The 19,751-nt window shown below is 45.2% G+C and overlaps 1 protein-coding gene across 1 annotated transcript; it reads right to left on the reverse strand.

The window, feature by feature from the left end:
- Positions 1–510: 510 nt before the first annotated feature.
- SEC23B (SEC23 homolog B, COPII component) lies at positions 511–19,645 on the reverse strand. Its single transcript, XM_076334796.1, has 20 exons — positions 19,587–19,645; positions 16,947–17,182; positions 15,827–15,884; positions 15,103–15,189; positions 14,656–14,892; positions 14,189–14,274; positions 13,233–13,377; positions 12,524–12,682; positions 11,580–11,695; positions 10,253–10,376; positions 9,697–9,777; positions 9,280–9,369; positions 8,355–8,461; positions 8,017–8,170; positions 6,582–6,659; positions 6,126–6,287; positions 5,178–5,264; positions 3,461–3,616; positions 2,144–2,209; positions 511–968 (listed from the first exon to the last, which is right to left on the reverse strand). The coding sequence occupies exons 2-20, from the start codon at positions 17,165–17,167 to the stop codon at positions 879–881; spliced, it is 2,304 nt and encodes a 767-aa protein (XP_076190911.1). The 5' UTR covers positions 17,168–17,182; positions 19,587–19,645; the 3' UTR covers positions 511–878.
- Positions 19,646–19,751: the final 106 nt, after the last annotated feature.

Genomic DNA, 19,751 nt, shown 5'->3' on the forward strand with positions numbered 1-19,751 from the left:
GGCCTGGGGATCGCGGCAGGAAGAGGGGCGAGCGGCGTGCACGGCAGCGGCTGAGAACCGAGTTTGGGCGGGAGCTCCGCGACTGACGCGGTGGAGGGGGTGCGAGGCGGTGCAGCCCACGGGGACATCGTCGTATTCAGGCGCCGAGCCCGAGTTAGCGACGGCTGCATCGCCGGTTTTCCTGCCAGTTTTCAAGCCTGTTAATGCTGTGCTGAAGTGAGAGAAGGGAGGGGCTGACGTTCAGGCACTGTGTCTACGGCGACACAGAGGCAACGCTTCCGCCCACCGCTGTCACTCTCAAAGCACGGGTTGTACATCTCGCCCCCTCCCTGCGTCTGTCAAAGCATTCGCCACCATCTAATACTTGTTCTGCACTTGTCTTACCTTTAGGAGCGCCTTGAAATTATTTTCAATAGCATGTACGTACCCCCGTGTTACGTTTTCAAAAATGAAAAGGAGGTAGGACAAGTCCCTTGCGCATGCAGCTGAATTGGGGATAGCACTAAATAGTAATGCTCTTACCCAGTTTTATTTTTCATTAATACAGTCCCTGGTTGCTAAAAGACCCCTTCTAAGAACACACGACATTAAAAATTTAAGATAAAGACTGTTAAAATCTATATTGGCTAAAACATCCTTTAGCTCCAATTACAATATATGAAAAATGTAGAGTAAACAGAATATAGACAAAAGGGAATACAAATAAATTAGTATCTAGAAGGGCCAAGTACAAAACTCTCCCCGAATATTTGTTTCATTTCATACTTAAAAACCTTAGTCTAAAAGAAGAGAGAAGGAAATGTAAATAAATTGCTCCACTTCCGTCATCGACATGATCTATGTAACTCTTCTGTTCTTGCTTCTCGGTTAGATCAAAGTCATGATGCACTTGAAACTGCCAGCTTTTTTAGATGGTCCATGAATACCTGGAGACTAACATCATCTGTCAGGATTGGAGCTCCCGATTCCTGCAGAAAAATAAAGAAATAATGAGCCTAAAATAGTATTGTTAACACTGGGGATTAACTGAAAGCAAATCAGATGTCAGCACTCTGAACTAACTGCCCACTGAATCAACCACCTTTTTTTCCTGCAAAGGACAGATCGAGTGCAAAAGATGCTACTCTTTGGCAGCAGCACTGACACTATACTCTAGTGCCATCTGAACTACTCAAAAAAAGAAAGTCTCTTCTTTCTAAAGCATTAGGAGTTTTGCTGCCCAAAGCTCTACACAAACAAGATAAAGAAAGAGGATATAAAAGTCTAGTATTCTCGGATAAATTAGATCTATGTATCCATACGCTAGTTACTTTTTCTAAAAAACTACACTGTGACCTAAGAGTTTTAAATCATATTTGTAGGGAAGGGTGAAGATAAATTTCTACATCAGGTCATCTGAAACCTGTAAGAGCATATTCTACATCAAATTAGTTGCTTCCTTCAGTAGCAGCCACCACAGAAAATTCTCCTGCTCTGCCTGTGCCCCACGTGTAGCTGCAATACAGGAAGGGAGATCAAAGGGGCAAAGCACTCCTTGTGGAGACCACTCATCTCCTGCCATCAAGCTGCTGAGGTACTGAGCTGTTGTGGCAGCACCTCTATTTGGACAGCTGTTCCTTGCATCCTTTGAGAAAAAGCCCCAAAGTCAACTGTATTTTACTGAAAATTTGGGGGGATTCAGTACAAGAACAGGAACATGAGTTTAGTCATCCAGGCTTGAAAACTATTCTGACCATCTCGTCTTCTAGTGCTCCCCACCAGTACTGTTTATCTTATCGACAACCATGGACTTCAATAAGCAGGTTGAATAAAAATCTAACCTGCCTAAGCTTTAGAGACAAATCTAATAAATCAGTTGTGTCTTTTAAAATGCTACAACTACTGCAGTCTCAGCTGGTAATTCCATTATCAGATCCTTTGGTACATAGAAATAACCTTGTTTCCTTGCACCGCAAAGCACTGTAAGATTTTCAAATGCAGTCACAGATGTCTGCAAAAAGCTCTTAGGTAAGAAATAGAGGACAAACGTAACCTGCTCACGGTTTGTGGCCATGTGTTGGAACAGGATGGCTACTGCGTAGACAAATATGTAAGTGCACATTTTACAGTATTCCCAAACATGAGCAGCTCTTCCATTGCTTACCTGTCCCCAGGCATAGAGGTTATTGTGGGTCTGAGAAGGGTTCACTTTAGACAAGAGGAACCGGGCCTATTAAGACAAAACATCAGAGAAGTAGTTTTGCAAAAGGACAGACCTGTCAGCTCCCTCAAGACTTCTTACCGCCTTAGATACATGACTAGCAATATTCCTCTGCTTTTGCAAGCAAGGTACTAATTTAACTTAAACAGGTTTCAAGTCCAGAAACAGCCCTGCTCCACAATTTTTTGCTGGACTTAAAAGCAAGCATCTGCTTACTTTGAATGGTCGTGTGTTCTGCAAGGATAAATAAGGGATACTATGACTCCACTGTGACTCCCATAGGGCAGAGACAACAGTATTGCTTAAATGCCTTATAATTTTACAAATTGCTTTGCAAGAAACAATATTCAGGAACCTTATAACAGAGTAAGGTTGAGGAAGAAACCTTGGGGGAGGGAAAGGGGGGAATCAAGTTAAAAACTCTGGGCGCTTTCCTATCCTCTCAAAATGAGAGCAGGAATTTGTGCTGGTTGCGCTCCCTTCCCTGCTATTACTTTGGAGTTAGTTTACCACAAGGTGGTGTCAGTACTCTATGGGCACCTCTATTTGGAAAGGGAAAACACGATCTCTCAACTCTCTCCAAGGGGCACGGAGTGCTCTGCTACAGCAAGGGGCGCTCGCCTGGCAGGGCAGCTCTGGTTCCATGCGACACGGGCATGTCATCAGCACTGTTGCATGCCCCTATCTGCTCTTTGGGAAAGAGGTCAGTGGAGAATCAGCATTAACACTGTCGCATCAGAAATTAATACCAAATTTTTGTTTTGGAGCATCAGTTCCTGCATCTTCACTGCTACAAACAAGCCAGACACCGACAAGCACTGCGCAACTGCAATTCCAGGAAGAACAAAAATAGGAACTATTTTATATCCTCATTCGGCATGAGAATAAAGGAACAGATGGTCAATCATTCAACGTAGCTTACTGTCCTAGCAAGCTAACGCCACTCCCTGTCTTGGGTAAGTTTAGATACATAGCCAAATCATTTCTTTCCCACCTCTTTGGGGAATAAAAAGATAATTAAGCTGGCTTTTTCAGGTTTTTTTCCCATCCTCAGATTTCAAAAGCATATCCAGCAAGTGACTGACTTATTAAAAGACAATGTTGTAGTAAGAGCTCATGAGAAAATATGCAAGCTCTATACTTTGAAGAGCTAAATTAACACTGTGTTTAACTTACAGAACCATCCTTTTAGTAAAGCAGAGAAAGACAGGTATTTGCCCTATTCAACAACAGAAAGAGTTCCTCAATAAACCTCCTTACCTGACTGCCCCCATGTTCAGTGTGGATGTAACGCGGCATCGGGAATCTAGTCTGCAAGATTTCCTGGGCATCATCCAGTGGGGCTTGCAGTAGGTGCTTGAAGTTTTCATATTCAGGCATGTCTTGGTAACCAGCTTTCTGCCACTGTGCAATAGTCTATTGACGGGACAGGGAGGAAATGAAAAAATAGTAGAGACGTCTGCAAGCCTCCCCTTTTTAACCTGCACGTCTTAAGGCAGCAGAACGTTACATGTACTTCTGCTTACAGAGCACAGGGCAAATGCACACTTTCACTACTCTGGCAATAACATTATTTAGTTTCTGTCTGTTCCTGAATTTAAGAACAGGCACTCAACAAGCTGGTAGCAGTCTGTGCAGTGCAAGAGCAATTCATTGAAAGTGATCTTCAAGCCTTTATGTTTCAGCCTGCGCCAACAGAGAAACACAAAGCATTTATAAATCACTGACGTTTTGAATCTGACTTGGTCTTAAACGAAGCAGCCGTTGCCTTACAGTATTTTCAAGGTACCTAACAATACGTACCTAACAATTGCAGATCACACACTTAGCTCTTCCTTTGTCTAAATTTTACTGCAACAGTAGGTAGAAACTGTTTAAGTTAACTCTGGAAGATTTATTGTCATTGTTGACACAAGCGTTCAACTCCTGTTCACAACAATTGGGTATCCCTGCTCACTTCTCAAAGGGAACAAATCCTGTACCGAGTGAAGTCGGGAGCTAATAATGGAGCTGCCGCAAACTATCATGCCAAACTTCGAGCATTCTAATAGCAGTCGTTAAATGAAGTAGCTTAGTTCAAAAACAAAGGCAAGAGCTAAAATGCCTCCCAAAAAGTTTTCACTAATAGTAATGTTTGACCATAAACCAAAATGGGTTTATTTAAACTACTCCAATCTGATGCCATGTTTAGGTAAAAGGAATTGGATGAGGGCCACTCCCCAAGCAGGACTATAAAGGATACGAGGGGGAAAAAGGCATCAAAGAACAGGGAGACTTCCAGAGAAAAAAGTGGAAAGCCAGCTTCCTCTTCATCCCTTACCCCATAACTACTTTAGGGTATGAGACATCTCCATTCTGCATCTACAGTAGCATATCGCTCCCTTACAAAACCTGACAGGACTGAAATACAGATCTACGGGTCTGCATACTGAAGAGGCACTGGAAAGCCAAGGCTTTGGATATTGGTATAAATCTGGATGTTCAGAGGCAGCCAGTACCTAAGCGCTTACCTCAGTCACGATGGAAGGAATATAGGAGCAACTGTCAAAAATGTCCGATATTTAAAAGCAAAAACTGGAAAAATCCGTAACTGATTTCTTTAAGAGCAGCACTATTTAAGTATCAAAACCCAGCAACCAAGTACGTCACTTATGTGAAAAATCAAACTGCAGCTCTCTGCCCTGCTTAGTTTCAAGTTTCTCCGTCCTTTTCCAGGCATGGTAAGGGACCATCTTCATTACCAAGCTAACATGACAGTTATTCCTCAGTGCAGAATACATCCTTAGTGACTCCAGTAAGATTTTTTTGTTACGTCGGACTGTGTGGTAATTGTATTACAACTGGCAGCATGTATACGATGTCATTATGCTAGTGTGGGCTTTGCCAGCAGCTCATTTTATACTAACAGTGACACTGTCTGCGTGCATGGCAGGAGGGAGGGAGTGCAAACAGAGAAAGAGAACTTATTTCACTGTACCTCACCAAGGTAGATAACTATCTGGAAGAAAGTATCCATCAGTAGGATTCTGTCAGGAAGAATACTGCTGCTGTCCAAAAGCACAGGCTGGGGAAAATAAAGAAGAAAGTCAGGCATCACTAAGCCCTCAGAACTGTATTAACCTTCATGGCTGGCCAAACAGCTTGCTCAGCCCTGCCCGTATAGATGTGACTTCACATCTATACAGCTTCTCAGTCCACGTGAACGCCTTGCAGAGCACGGTCAGCCTCCTGCAGCATCACTGAATGGAGCAGCAGGTTATCAGCTACTGCATGAAGCGCAGGATGCAAGAGAGCAATTTCTATGGCTATCCAAGTTTAATTTGAAATCACCTTGAACAAAAGCATCTCAAGAATAATAAGGAATAACATGTGAACTCTGGCAAATGCTGCCAAGAAGGTTTCAAAGTGTTACTCCAGCAGCTTCTGCATTTCTTTCCTGCCAGACACACTCCTTTCAAGGAAGCTGTCAGTACAAGGGAATCTGTGTCTGCCCATTGAATACTTGAACATAGTTAAGCACTGCTGCATGAACAACTGGAAACAAGCAGCTGGTGGGAGATTATGACCTGGAAGGGCTGAGGCTTGCTGACTTACGCAGCAGAAATGGCAGCCTCTGGCAGAGAAGCAAAAGTGATACTGACAGCCGCAATATTCACCGGATGCTGGGGGGCGGGGGCTGTGGCTTGGCCGGGGAAGGGGGGGAAGGTTGTTTTTTGGGGGGGTATTTTGGTGGTTTTGTTTTTTTTTAATCAAAGCTGTAAGCTTACTGAAAACACAATTCATATTTTACATTGCCCCATTTCATCCTTTAATAATTACCTTGATTAAAAAAAATATACGTAGGGGCCTTTTTGCTGAAATAGTGGTACTCTGAATACTCATTATTTTGGATTGATCCACCTCTTCCTGTTGAACAGGGACTCACCTCAGGAGGTCCATGGAAAGAATAAGCATAAAGGATGGGCTGGATCATAATGAGAGACTGGGTCAGATCTTGCCTAGCAAAGTGGTGACGGTAGTAAGAAGATTCATCTGGACTGTTATTGAAGACCTGCAGGAATGGGGAGCGTCGCAGATGGAACATGAACTGCACCAGAAAGATGAGTGAGAAGAGAAATGTCAGCAAGTTGCCAAGGCTTCTGCATCCAAGTCCAATCTTTCTGAACAGCAAATTCTTTGAAAAAAGTCTACCCCTTATTAACTCCTCAGAGTCCTTCCCTTATCAGTCATTTGCAGCACTGAACTACAGGATCAGCCCACCAAATTAAAAAAGCATCTGTTCCTCCCCTCTTGAATCTGATAAATGGTACAAGATCTTTTATCATCACTGTCACTCACCCCTGCGCACTTTTCCCACGGCTGTGGGAAGTGAAGTTCTTACCTGGGGATACAAAGAAAATGATTCTGACAATCTGAAGGAGTTGGGATCATCTTTGTTGTACTGTCCAAATTTCTGACACTGTTGGAAGCAAAATGGATACTTTGGTTGTCTTTCTCTTTTTTCTTCTTTTTTTCCCCCCTTCTTTTTTTTTCCTTTTTTTAGGAAATTGGAAGGGTGTTCTTTTGGTTGTTTTTAAACACAGCAACCAAGGCACGAATGTGACAATAACAAGTAATATAAAATTTACAGCCTATTTTTCTTTAAGTCAGTGGTTTCTGTGTCTTACTGGAATGAGAATGATGATTCAATCTATTTTTATATATATATATTAAATCTAGAATTGAAATTATCTAAGAATGAAATAAATAGTGCTTAATTAAATCAGGAATACTGTTAGACCTAAGCTGCTTTGTACGCTATGAAACACTTCTGCAGCAACTCAACTTCCTTCTAGAGCAGCAGCAGACTGGCATTTCACTACCATTTCACTGAAAATAAGAAGCATCAATGGTTTTAGCAATTTAACTATAAAGAACTCCACAATCATTTCAGCATGCGGCATGCCCACGTGTGTTTTGGCGCTCAAATGTTTATTTGCTACTGGTCCTATTTTTTCAGTGTCTGATGTGCCACATCTGTTAGTATCAACTCCACATGGGTGTTTGGACAAAGCCAGAGCCGATTTAGGCAATTCAGGCTTGTGAAATTCAAAGAAAAAGACAGTATGAATTTGCGGAAGTGATTACTGCCCTGAACTCGGCACCAGTGAGCCCACATCTGAGTAGTGTGTCCAGTTTTGGGCTCCCTGTGGATACAGTGGAGTGAGTTCAGCAGAGGCCACCAAGACTGTCAGGGGCTGGAGCACCTCATGTAGAAAGAGAGGCTGAAGAAGCTTGGTATGTTCAGCCTGGTAAAGAGCGGGATCAGGGAGTCGTACCACTGTCTACAGCTACCCAGTGGGTTGCTGGAGAAATGGAAATTCTGATGGAGGCAGGAGAAAAGAAAAGAAAAAAAAAAAAAAAAAAAATCACAGTGACTGTGATCAAACATTGGAACAGGTTGTCAAGAGAAACTCCATCTTTGGAGATCTTCAAAACTCAACTGAACAAGACCTGGAGCAACCTGCTCTAACTTCAAAGCGGGCCCTATTTTGAGCAGGGGAGTTGAACCAGAGAATTCCAGAGGTCCCTTCCCACCTGCATTATTCTGTGTTTCACTATCACTTCTTTAATCGCAGGTTTAACCCTTTCAGCATGACGGGATGTTTACCTACCCTGATCATAGTGGCTTCTGAGCTATTGTGTACTACAACTATGGGACTGTGATCAGAGCACAAATGAAGCAAGTCAATCTGAAAAAAGAATGGCGTTTTCATTTCCAGAGACCATTGTTTCTAAAATCAAGAACACACCCAACTGCAGTCTATTGGTCTTACCAGTCTGATCAGCTGTCTGTCCAGCCATCGCAGAACATCAGGTCCCTCCTCAGATTCAGCTCTGTACACTCCCAGTCGTGCCATCAGCACAGCAGCTGCTTCCTGGTCAAATGCAGCTTCTATATGCTGGAGTTGACTCTGTGCATCTGCCCAACTATAGGGTTAGTAAAAGGTTAGTGCTACATGCATTTACCTTCAGCAAAACCCAAACCAGATTCAGCCTCCCTGTGCCAGATACCCTGTGGCCAATGCATGCAACAAAAAGCTAGAAAAATTCCAGCACAGACTGCGGCTTAAGTTTCTGCCATTCTGCTAAAGAACTGGCAGGAGATACTTACTTTCTGGCTATGGTAGTGACACGAATGCGTTTCTGCGTACTGGAGTGTTGATACTGAGTGACAAACTGCACTGCCCCTCTGCCTCCCTGAGGTATTGGTGCGTTGTGCTGCAAATGAAACAACATAAGCCTTCAAAAGGGGCTGGCTTTTCTGTAACTCTGTACACTACAGAGAACTCCAGGGCACCATTTGAGCAATCATAGAATAAGTACAAGCTAGAGATGAACTAGAGAAGAGACACACATCTGTTAGTGTTCTGTTTTCCAGCAGCCCTCAGAGTCAATTGGTGCTGGGCCCATTTAATATTGTGCATGACACTTCCTCAGCTTGTTCCTTAAAGGATGGCAGCAACTTATCATCTCTATAGCAATGAACATAAGAATGGCAGTACAAGGTCTGAGCAAAGGTCCTGCGAGTCCACCATCCTATTCCCAACAGTAACAAGCCTACACAGCAGAGAAGACAGAGACACACAGGTGGAATAGAATTCCTTTGGGGTAGCCTTCCTAGCTTTCTAGCTGCCACATGTTCAGAAACTTCCCCAGCCAAAAGTTGCTTCTGAGCCATCAAGTTATTACAACTTGGAGGACCAACTCTCCAAGAATTTTAAGGTATTTATACTTTTATTCTCCACAGCACCTACTGGCAAAAAGACAATTTCTTCTTTGTTAAATAAATACCATAGGAAGAAGACAAGGAAAGAATGCAGGTTTTGTACAGACAAAAAATATTAGGCAGTTTATGCATATGAAAACAACCTCTGAGACTATTTCTTTGGCACAAAACACTTGGTTGCTTTGCAACCATTCATCTGCAACACAGGGGATGTCGCTGCATTTCCTGGCCCTGTTACAAACAAATACTGGTGTGCAAAAAAGACGACAAAAAAAAAAAAAAAAAAAAAAAGAGAGAAGCCAGGACTGACCTGATTTACCACTTCAAAGTAAATGGCCAGAGTTGTGCTGGGATCCAGACTACAAATTTTCCATTGAGATGTGCCTCCAATTCCAAGCTCCTGCACAGAATTGGAAAGAAAGCAGTATTTTTGTCTCCAGCAGCACATAAGGCAAGCTTATGTTAAATTCTGATCAGAGGTACAAGTCATGGCAGGCCTTCTAGACTTATTTTTTGGGTGTGAATGAAATTACTGAAGGACATACAGTTAAAAGAAAGCCTTATGGGACAAGAATTTAGTCTAGGAAAGACTGTCTTTTACTAGGGGTGTTTCCAAATTGTTCTTCTTGAAAACTCTTGACATTCTAGCTGAGCTGTAGGTCTAGACAGAAACTTTGCACTGTTTATTTACTTCTTTATTAAAGATTTTTCCACATCAGAAACTTACATTTTCAGAGACACATGGCCCTTTAGCATTCAGGGATATGCATGGTCCAATAGCTCCTGCAATTTTCAGCTCTCTAGAGGTCTAGAACAAGGTAAAAACAGTTGTGTGGTTTTTTGTTTGTTTTTTTTTTTTTAAATCAAGTCAGTCAAATAGAATACACACAGATTAAATCAGCTTTGATTACATGTTGCGTACACATGGCTGTCAGGGAAAGTATCTCTGAGTACTTTCCCAAATCACCTAGTGCTAGAGAATCTACATAGTCACATTTTAATATGAAGACATATTTATAGTGACCAGGAGAGAGTATGAAATGTTCCTTGCTGAGTGAGAAGAGGCTGAGCTCAGCTGCCTTTTTTTTTTTAAAAACAAAACACAAATTTAATAAGCTTTCAAATAAAAATCCCTCCACTCACTCCAGTGCGGTGCTTCTCCCAAAACAGGCACTACGGCTGACCTCAAAACACGTAGAATTTTCTACACCCCAGATACTTAATTTGAATGAACAGCACTTGTATTTCCCAGTTAATGTCATCCAATGAAACTAATCTCTCACCTTCACGTCCAGACTTGCACCAAAAGCCATCCGAAATTCCCCATTGAACCCTTTGTTAAATACCCGCTGGAAGGTCTGCTTGAAGAGAGAAGTGTTGAAGGAGTCTCCCATCACCATGTGTCCTCTGGGAAAGAAAAAACAATACACAAAGGAACTGAAGCAACTGGGAACTAGAAGTAAAGCACAAAGGATACATTCCTCCAACTCTCATGCATGCAAACACATGCAGAAACTGTTTTAAAGCATGCCTTTGCATAGGTGGAATTCACATCAGGGAACACAGATTCACAGACGCCTCCTCCAAAGCCAGACAAGTTAATGCTCCATCTTTGCCAGCTTGCTTTCTCAACTATATTTCTAGCTCCTTAAAAACGCTCATGTTAGAAGCATCTCAACCCAGAAAAGAGCTTTGCTCAGCCTGCTTCCCCTGAGCAGGGCTGGGTGCACGTCTGGAACCACCCACACTACCAACAGGATGGCTGCACCGCTGCAGCATGAAGACGGGTGCATGGGTCTGTGCTGTGCCTCCCCTAAGTGCTTTGGTAAACCCAGGCCGGATCGGATGGGGGTTAGTAACACAACCAAAGGGTCAAACAATCTCTCTTCTGCTTACTAAGGATTATGTGATTATTTACAAACACCTTGCATTTGCCCAAACCATTCTTTGGTCTCCAGACGCAGCAGATTTAAAATGGCCAATAAAAGACATGATGAGTGCCTAACAGGCCCAATTTAGCACACAGCCTTCCTCACAGAGACCATAAGGTTTTCATCAATACGGAACACAGACATTTAACCCTTAGAGATGTCACTTAAAACTAGATCCAGGGAAGCCAAGAATCCCTGGAGAAAGTGCAAGTGAGCTGTTAAGCAGAGAAAATCTTGCCCACACAAGGAAAGCTTCTACCCACCATGCCCGAAGCTCTGCTCTTCTGATGGCACTTCAGTCATGCACACACCACAAAGCACGGCATCTCTATCCCATCAATTCTGGAAAGGATATTTGCTATCTCCCAAAGAGGCAGAAGGCATTTGCAAGACATGTTGCAGCATGCTTTAGAATACCTTTCTCAAAGCAGGACATCGAGTTTTCTACCAGCAGTGCTAATTCACATGCTGTTTTGAGACTTTAGAAATGTGGACTGGGAGCAGGGGAGGTTTGCCATATAATTCCTGGCAAATTCAAACAACAGTTTAGAACAGAACGATAGAAATCTCACCCTTTTGCCCTGACAGCAAACTTAACTGCTTTCTGAACCATTCTCCCCCTCCAAAAAAAAAAAAAAAATACAGGTGCCAACTTTGTGCTCTCCTGCTATGAACATACCCGGTGAGGTTTGCACAACACTTCATCTCTAGCAGTCCAGTCTGATCCAGGGCGCAGGCATAGATGTCGATGCAATGCCCGTTGGCTGCAGTGCGATTAGCCAGAGTCTCATAGTGCTGGGGAAAACATACACGGTGTTTAGGATGCCGCAACGGGCAATTTTTCTTCTGCTCTCCAGCTGAGGCCAACATGTGAAACATGAGGTACAAATGAAGCAATTACCAGTGCTACAGTAAGAAAACAGCTGTTTACTCTTACTGCTCTGCTGGAGCACACTTCTCCCTCCTAGGATGTTTGCACTTGGATGAGCTTGAGTTGCATGTTGCAAATACAGAGAGTGCATGAATTGCATGGGATCTTTGTCTGTGATAACCTAGTGGAGACCCAAAGGTTCCAGGTGATAGTTAAGAGAACAGGTGTCATACTGCTTCCTCTAAGCTGACAGGCACATTTCATGCCTGACATTTTAACTATTTTAACTGTTGTTTCATACACCAGGAAGACAAAGAAGGCTTTCTGGAAGTGACCAATTCTTGGAAGGCAGGTTTTTTCCTCCCCGGGAGGAGATACAATGATGTTGATGAACACACTCTCCACCCACCATCAGCTAAGAAACAACACTGAAATACTTCTTTCTCCGAGAAGGCACAAGACTGTGCTGGAGAAGTAACTAGGAGGAAGTCTTTTTTACCCTTCCCTTGACTGTTCTCACACTTTAACATACACAAAAAGCTCAGGCACTTCAAGGACAATCATGCAAGTATCTGGACATACTGTTCCCACATCAAGAGAATGGAATATGTTTGTTCCCTGGGGAAGGACATTGGACAGCTGTCAAGATACCAGTGTATGTAAGTTTGTGTTATGCCCTTCCTCCCATTTAGTGTTCTGACACAATATTCGGTTTTTGTTTTTAAACACACCCAGCAGGCACTAGCACCTACTTTGGTGGCCTTCTTCATGAATCTTGCATTGTCCTTCTCTATGTCATGCCAAGAACGGATGGGTGTTTTCAGTTCATCTCCTACCACCATGCCTGGTCCTTGTGTTGGTGGCCCACCTGTAAACAGCATTATTCTGGCCCCTGTGTTTGGAAATGTGCCCTAAAATAAAAATAAAGACTTATATCAGAGAAAGAGTGAAAAAAAAAAAGGAAAAAAAATGGGAGAGACTGATTAAATGGCAACAATGCTTTCTTTAGAGAAGTGTCTGAATGTGTTTCTGCAATGTCATTAGGGACCTGTCTCTGCTACAGGCCACCTTGATAAATAGCAATGCACTTCCTGACAGTTACAGCACTCCCAGTTTAGACTTGATCTACGTCAAGCTTCACGTCTTCATAATAGGAAGCAGGCAGTTTCTGTTCTTTTTACTTGTATCTTAGATGACCCTCAGATAAACCCAGTGCAGAGTATCACCTCCACATGGCAGTACACACAAGAATCAGAGACCTTTAAACACCTGCATATTTTACCATTTAGAGGTAAACTCCCAGTTCACTCTACACCAGCTGGTGCTAATTCACGTCAAATGTCAGTAGAGACAAATTGCACCTCTGCAGCCCAAGCTGGACTGACACCTGCACATGTCTCAGCAAAGACTGCCAGGTGCTTACTTTGACCAGCTCATCTCAAACAACAGCACTAAGAGTACCTCCAATAAGCCGACAGCAATCGAAAGAGCTACTCCAGTGGAACGTAAAGACCTCTTTCCCTGGGTCACTGGCCATGGGTCCCTTTGCAGTTCTCCAAGCAGATCCGTTAAATTCATGTCAATCTTATGTACTGGCTGCAGAAACCTGCAAAAATTCAAATAAAATGTTTTCCTGCTTATTAGTCCTTTCAGTTTAGAGAAGAAAGAAAGTGCCTCTCTGCTCCTGGCACATGTGAATTGCACTGAGATAGTTATCAGAAGCAAAAAGTCACGTGGCATGTTCCCTTCTTACATCCAAACTTTCCAAGATAACAGGCCTGTGCAAAATAAAAAATTTGATCAAAGCAAGACATCAGGAACTGACAAGGCGGCAAAGTCACATAAAGCATAGGAAAGAACTTCAATGGTGATTAATGATTACCAAAACACACAAGAGCTGCCACTGAAGAAGAGGAGCTGAGAAAGAGAAAACTGTATTCAGCAGAGGCAAATACAGCTTTACTGTTCAGGGGTCACTGCTTCCCTGTCAATCATTTTTCGGACTTGCTGGGTCTGAGGGTAGGAGGTGGTATGTAGGATTGTTACGCATAGACCAGGCTCCCCATTGGCTGGTCAATCAAAAGGACAGGCCCTTGTTCCAAATGACTCCTGAGCAATATGCTTTCCGAAATATGCTTTCCGCTACTCTCTGTTTTTCAATTAGAAATCTAGCCTGAATGGCAATCGAGTTCTTGCAACTGCAAAACCAAGATACTATAGAAGTCTAATACATAGCCTGCAGCTCTAGTAAATCACATCCATACGTAACATTTGATGCAGGGAAATAACTGTGACAAGACAATACCATTTAAATCTTCTAACAAAGACTCCTCTTGGGAAACCCAGGTTTAGAAGTGTGACCTCAAAGGGGGCATAAAACATCTGCCCTGCTTTTCTGCTGTGCTGGTGCAGCTTACCTGCTTGAAATAACAGGTTGCTCTGGAGTTTGAAGAGGTCTTCCCTGTTGAATGGGGACAGCTGGCCTTGAAAGCCCAAGCATATCCTAGAGAATAGTAAAGAGGAGGCAGAGGAGATGTACTATTCAAACACTAAACATATTATTTGCTCTCAAGCAATACACCCTGAGGCCTGCAATACTGTAGCATTAAATGCATCAAAATCTGTGAAATTATTAATCTTTGAACTCCCATTAGGAATGGATCAATGGGTCCATTATGCGAGATACACAAACTCTATCTTGGACAAGCTTCCAAGGAATTTACAAAGGCAAAAAGACAGGACAGATATTGAGAGGGAAACAGGCTAACAGTTAAGAGCACTGAACCCTCCTTCCTCCCCAAGAGCCCAGAGCTTGAAAGACCAGCAGTGGTGTCAACAGAGCTAACAGGAACAAGCCACTGGCCTAAGAGATGGAAGAACATACCTGTATTTGCTTAGCTGTCAGGTCCTTTGTGCCCCTAAACACGTAGCTCTTGGAAATCCCTTCACAGCTCAGCTCGTGAACCTGGACCATTCTGCCAAAAGTGATAAGCCCCACCAGAGCGTCAGCAGGCAGCAGACTTAGGGACATCTGGAGGGACTCCTTCAGCGCCTGCAAGTCCTCCTCTTCTAAGCACGTGTCGACAACATACAGGAAGATCAATGGCGTCTGTGGACCTCGCTAATGTGGAAAGAGATGGATTTACTAGGCACGTGTATATGCCAGGTGACACTTTATAATGCCTCCAGCCAAGGAATAAAATGAGCCCTATCGTAAGCACCTTGCAGAAATGTTATTTATTTGCGTTATCTTAAGTAAATCTAATACATACATAATCTGTCACAAACAAGACAATTCTAGGGGCTTCAAGCTTCCCTATGAATCATTTACCTGCACTATATATTCAATTGTTGAAAACTGAGGCATAAGCTCTGCTGGTTGATTGACTTCAGATATGCCTGCATATGCTGGAGGGAACTGAAAAAGAGAACAAAAAATTAGGACAAGGAAGTTGCAGGACAGAAATGTAGGGCCCTCCTCTGCAGTACAGAGGCTGCCCTGCTCATGATGTGGTTATTCAACTCTTTATTTACTGCCACTGCACCAACCTGATTAATTCATGACAAGAGACCCATACTGCTGTTTTCCTAAGCACGGACAACAAGTGGCCAGCAGTACAGACAGCTGCTCAATCCAGTGTAAATAAAAGGTAGGACTAAAGCGGCGACTATGCGTTAGTTGAAATTCATTTAGCCACGTGACAGTTTCTGATGGCAAAAGTCCACTCAAATCTAATGAATTTCATACTCGGCAAGAACAGTAAACGTCAAATGCAAAAAACACACTGGAAACACATGGGACAAAATAGCATTTTTATCTCCTTCCTATGCCCTGCATGCTGGTAAAATCACTGGCAAAACTGAACTGAAAATAGACAAGACTTCAGGTAAAACAGGCCCACGAACAAGTACTCTGGCCTGGGTTCAGCAAGAGAAAAAGGCCAAGGAAAGGAATCTAGAAAAGTGGAATTTATGCTTAACATCCTTTGCCAGGGGAGGCCTTCAATAAAATGTTCACTGAAAAGATGGAAGGGCTGATGCTTTTTCCAACTTACCTGATTTCTCTGAAAACAGAAGTTACAAGCCCAGAGCTTGGCCCGATAGTCAACTTGGCTGCAAGGGAAAGATGAGGCAATTAGTATAACTGTAGGAACAATTTTACAGCGCAGCTTCACAATTATCTATGCTGGTTCACAGCACTGAGGAAGAAACAGAATATCAGACAGTCCAACTTGAATGACAAGAGTTTTAGAGATTCAGACTCTTGTTCTATTGGCAGAAAGTCCATTAGCTCATCCAGCCCTGCCACTTCCAGGCTTGTCAGCATGACAAACCACTGACAGCTCTCCGGAGCTTAGCCTTTGGCAGACAAAGACTTGGGTCTAATCATTCTTTCACTATACTTGGGCTTATCTCAGTCATCTTACTGTTTGTACAGCTGTAGCACACATGTACTCCAGTCACAGAGCAGCAGGAGCCATTCACCCAGATCCTGCGCAAACACTGAACAAATAGGCTGTTCCTTGCCCCAAAGAGTTTACTCTCCTCAGCCCGTTACGACATCCTGTAACTGCTGGTGTGGTAAAGCCTGGCCATATTCTTATTTCATGGGCTTGACCTCTTCTTACTTCCTCTCACCGGCCTTCCCTGCTTTTTCTCAGCCCAATGCTATGCTGTGAGTATGTATGATCATTACATGATTTTGGGACCGAGATTATTCCTCTTAAATTCTCAGCAAAACTTCAAAGAAAACCTTGATGCTCATACTGGAACTGACCTACAAGCAGTAGGATGTGTAGGAAGCAGGAAACTAAGTGAACATCACAGTCCAGAGGACAGTATCAGTATAACTGGCATCTTTGTTTATTCTAAGTTTCATCATTCACCACAAAATTCTCTGGGATGTAAGAGGACTGGCCATTTCCATATCATCTCTGCTTTAATAGCCTCCCCAAAGGCACTCCTCTCTCTTCTGTTTCTGGCAGCTCTAGTAACGGGCTGCCATTCAACGTATCTCATTAAGCATGCACGGATTTTAACAAACCCACTACATCTAAATGAAAGAGGCTGCCAGGCACCAGGCAGAGAAAAAGGGGAATAAGGAAGTAGTGAAGTTCAGATAAAAACTAGGTACTATCCAGCCTCTCTTAACATCCCCAGCCAAGAAATTCATACCAGAGCGGGTTGAGCACCGCTTTGCAAGTCGGCCTGCTACAAAGCACCGGTTCATACTGCACTGGCGGCAGGTCGAGACGCTCCTTCAGTGGGGTCAGAAGACAGGCCAGGGGGACAACCATTCTTGTGGCCTCCAGCCTGCTGGAGGGCCACACGTTCCAGCTGAAACGCACTCCATCACGCTCCTCATTTTGCTGGATGAACTCCAGGTACGTCGCCATGGGTCTGCAGAAGCTCTGGAAGGACATAAGCAACACACATTCAGACAGTGGTCACCTGTTTGGACAACAGTCCTGCAAAGGAGGTCAGCAGATCAACTACATGTAGGCACAAGACGTTGCAGGACAAAGCCAATACGTTATAATGAGTTAATCCCATTATCAAATGAACCATGTGACTACGTTAATCTCTTCTGTCCAGTGCTCTCACCAACATCCCAGACAATTAAAACCCCACCAAATCCAATGAAGAAACAAGAAAATCTGACATCAAAGCCAGAATGCAAGTTTTTTTTCTTGTGATCCACATTTAACATCCCAATACCCACTCAGCCTCAGGCTGGCCTCAAGGCAATCCTGCCTGACTCAGGTCAGTAAAGGAAAACAGGTCAGATTTGCAACACATCCTGAAGCCTCCGGCTGAAACCTTGGGGGGAGAGAAGGAGGCCAAGTCTGAGACTGAAACACTCATCAGAAATGTCATCTGGTTGCCAGCCTGCCCTGCTTACAGATGGAAAGGAGCACATGACAAAAAGTTCAAAAAAGGTGTTTGGCGATTTTAGACACCCTCTGTGCATGGCACCGTGTCCCACTCCCAGTAAGGGAGGAATTGAGAGTCCAGCAGACTTCAGAAAAGACATGCTATTCAAGGAGAGATATCACCAACACACCAGAGAAGTCACTCTCTGTATTACCTTACTAAACTCTTCAGAGTAAGATGCGAACAAGAGCTCCCAGGCCATCGTTACCTTTGATGTCTCTGAGAAAGGGAAGGACAAGCCTACCAAAAAACTCACTCGTTGAATCCAGCCCACAAACACCACACAGCACTGGCAGCAACTCACAGAGCCAAGAGCCGCGGCACCACGACCTGCTCCAGCCAAGGAAACTCAGAGGTTCACCTGCAGCTGCAGATGCTCCAGGATTACCTTATTCCTGGTCCTCACTTGCAGGCGGGAGATTCAGGAGGGCCGTAGGCATGAGGAACCAGAAGCATCACCTCCTCCAAAGGAGGAGAAGTTTTGATGTAACATTTCCTACAAACCTCCAAACTCCTCGATGTTTTCTTTGTCCTTGCTATTAAGGATGTATACCAAGTTCATGGGCATTGCCCTGCATTTCTGCCCCCACCTCTGGACAGGCAAACGGAAGGGTTCAGCAATACATCCCCACCACAAATGGGTCTGTCAGGGTAAAAGTCAGAGCTGAGCCTCCCTGTAAAAGATCCCGCACATCAGAACAGCAAGATAAACACCTGACATCTCAGGTATGCAGCGCAACTGCAGTGCAAATTTACTCCATGTTCCTCCAACTGCAGCCCAGCACCACTCCCCTGCCCCAGGCCGAGCCCTGATTGCTCGGCTGGGTTTGGCATGGGCTGTGGCCCTGCTTTGGGGTCAGGACGGCAGGAGGGGAGGCACCCCCACCCCAACGAGGGCTGTGTAGGGCCGGTTTAGGGCTGGGTGCCTGCCCAATCTGCCAGCCCCCACACCAGTGCAGGGCCCCAGTCCAGCAGTGACCTCCAGGGCCCGTCTCCGGCGGTGGGGAGGTCCCAAAGTCCCTTTCCAGGAGAGAATGGACCCTTCCAAAGCCTCAGCAGATGAGTGGTGGTAGTATTCCAGTCTCTGTATGGGATCTGCTATAGGGCACACTGCTGACCCCCACTCCGTCTAGCAAAGCTATAGGCAATGCTGCTGCTTCCTAGCAGTGCTACAGGGAACGTCACGGATCCCCCAGCTGCTCCACTCGGCACAGCTATAGGGGACACCACAGACCCCCAGCCTTTCACCAGAAAGCATATAAAGGACACCACAGATCCCTAGCGAAGCCATAGGGGCCACCTCTGACCCCTATGCCACTGATCCCCAGCACTGCCATAGGGTAAAGCACTGACCGCTGGCACGGTTGACCCCCAGCACAGCCCCGGGAGACAGGGCTGACCCCAGCTCTGCCCTGCGGGACACCACCAGGCCCCAGCACCCTCCGCACAGCCCCGCGGGACACTGCCGATCCCCCGCCCAGGCAAAGCTACAGGGGACGCCGCTGAGCCCCTGCGCTGCGCTATGGGACGCTGCCGACCCCCCTGCAAGCACTGCCGTAGGGGACGCCACCGAGCCTCCCCAGTACCGCCCACAGGGGACACCACCGACCCTCCCCAGCCCGCTCTACAGGCGACGCCACAGAACCCCTCAGCCCCCGCCTCACAGGGGACACCACTGACCCCTCCCCAGCCCCCGCTATAGGGGACGCCACTGACACTCCCCCAGCCCCCCCCGCGGTGGACACCACTGACCTCCCAGCCCCCCCTCACAGGGGACGCCACTGACCTCCCAGCCCCCCCTCACAGGGGACGCCACCACCTGCAGTCCCCAAGCACGGCCACAGGGGACGGGGACCCCCGGGGACCCCCCGCAGCGCCCACCTGCCCGCGCCGCTCGCCGCCGCCGCTCTCTCCCGGCAGGCCCCGCGTGCCCGGCAAGGCCAGCTCAGCGGTACGGCGTGCCCGCAGGCAAGATGGCGGCACCAGCACGCCCCGCCCTCCCCCGGCGAGGCTCCGCCGACATCTTGGCTAAGGGCACCCTGCGCG

Source organism: Aptenodytes patagonicus, chromosome 3, assembly GCF_965638725.1.
Source record: "Aptenodytes patagonicus chromosome 3, bAptPat1.pri.cur, whole genome shotgun sequence".
Lineage (NCBI taxonomy): Eukaryota > Metazoa > Chordata > Aves > Sphenisciformes > Spheniscidae > Aptenodytes > Aptenodytes patagonicus.

Coding starts and splice junctions, on each gene's coding strand:
- SEC23B (XM_076334796.1), bottom strand. CDS start 17,167: ATGGCGACGTACCTGGAGTTCATCCAGCAAAATGAGGAGCGTGATGGA. Junction 14,893..15,102: donor CAATTGAATATATAGTGCAG/GTAAATGATTCA, acceptor TTTCCACATTAG/CGAGGTCCACAGACGCCATT. Junction 9,370..9,696: donor GGCCATGTGTCTCTGAAAAT/GTAAGTTTCTGA, acceptor AATTCTGTGCAG/GAGCTTGGAATTGGAGGCAC.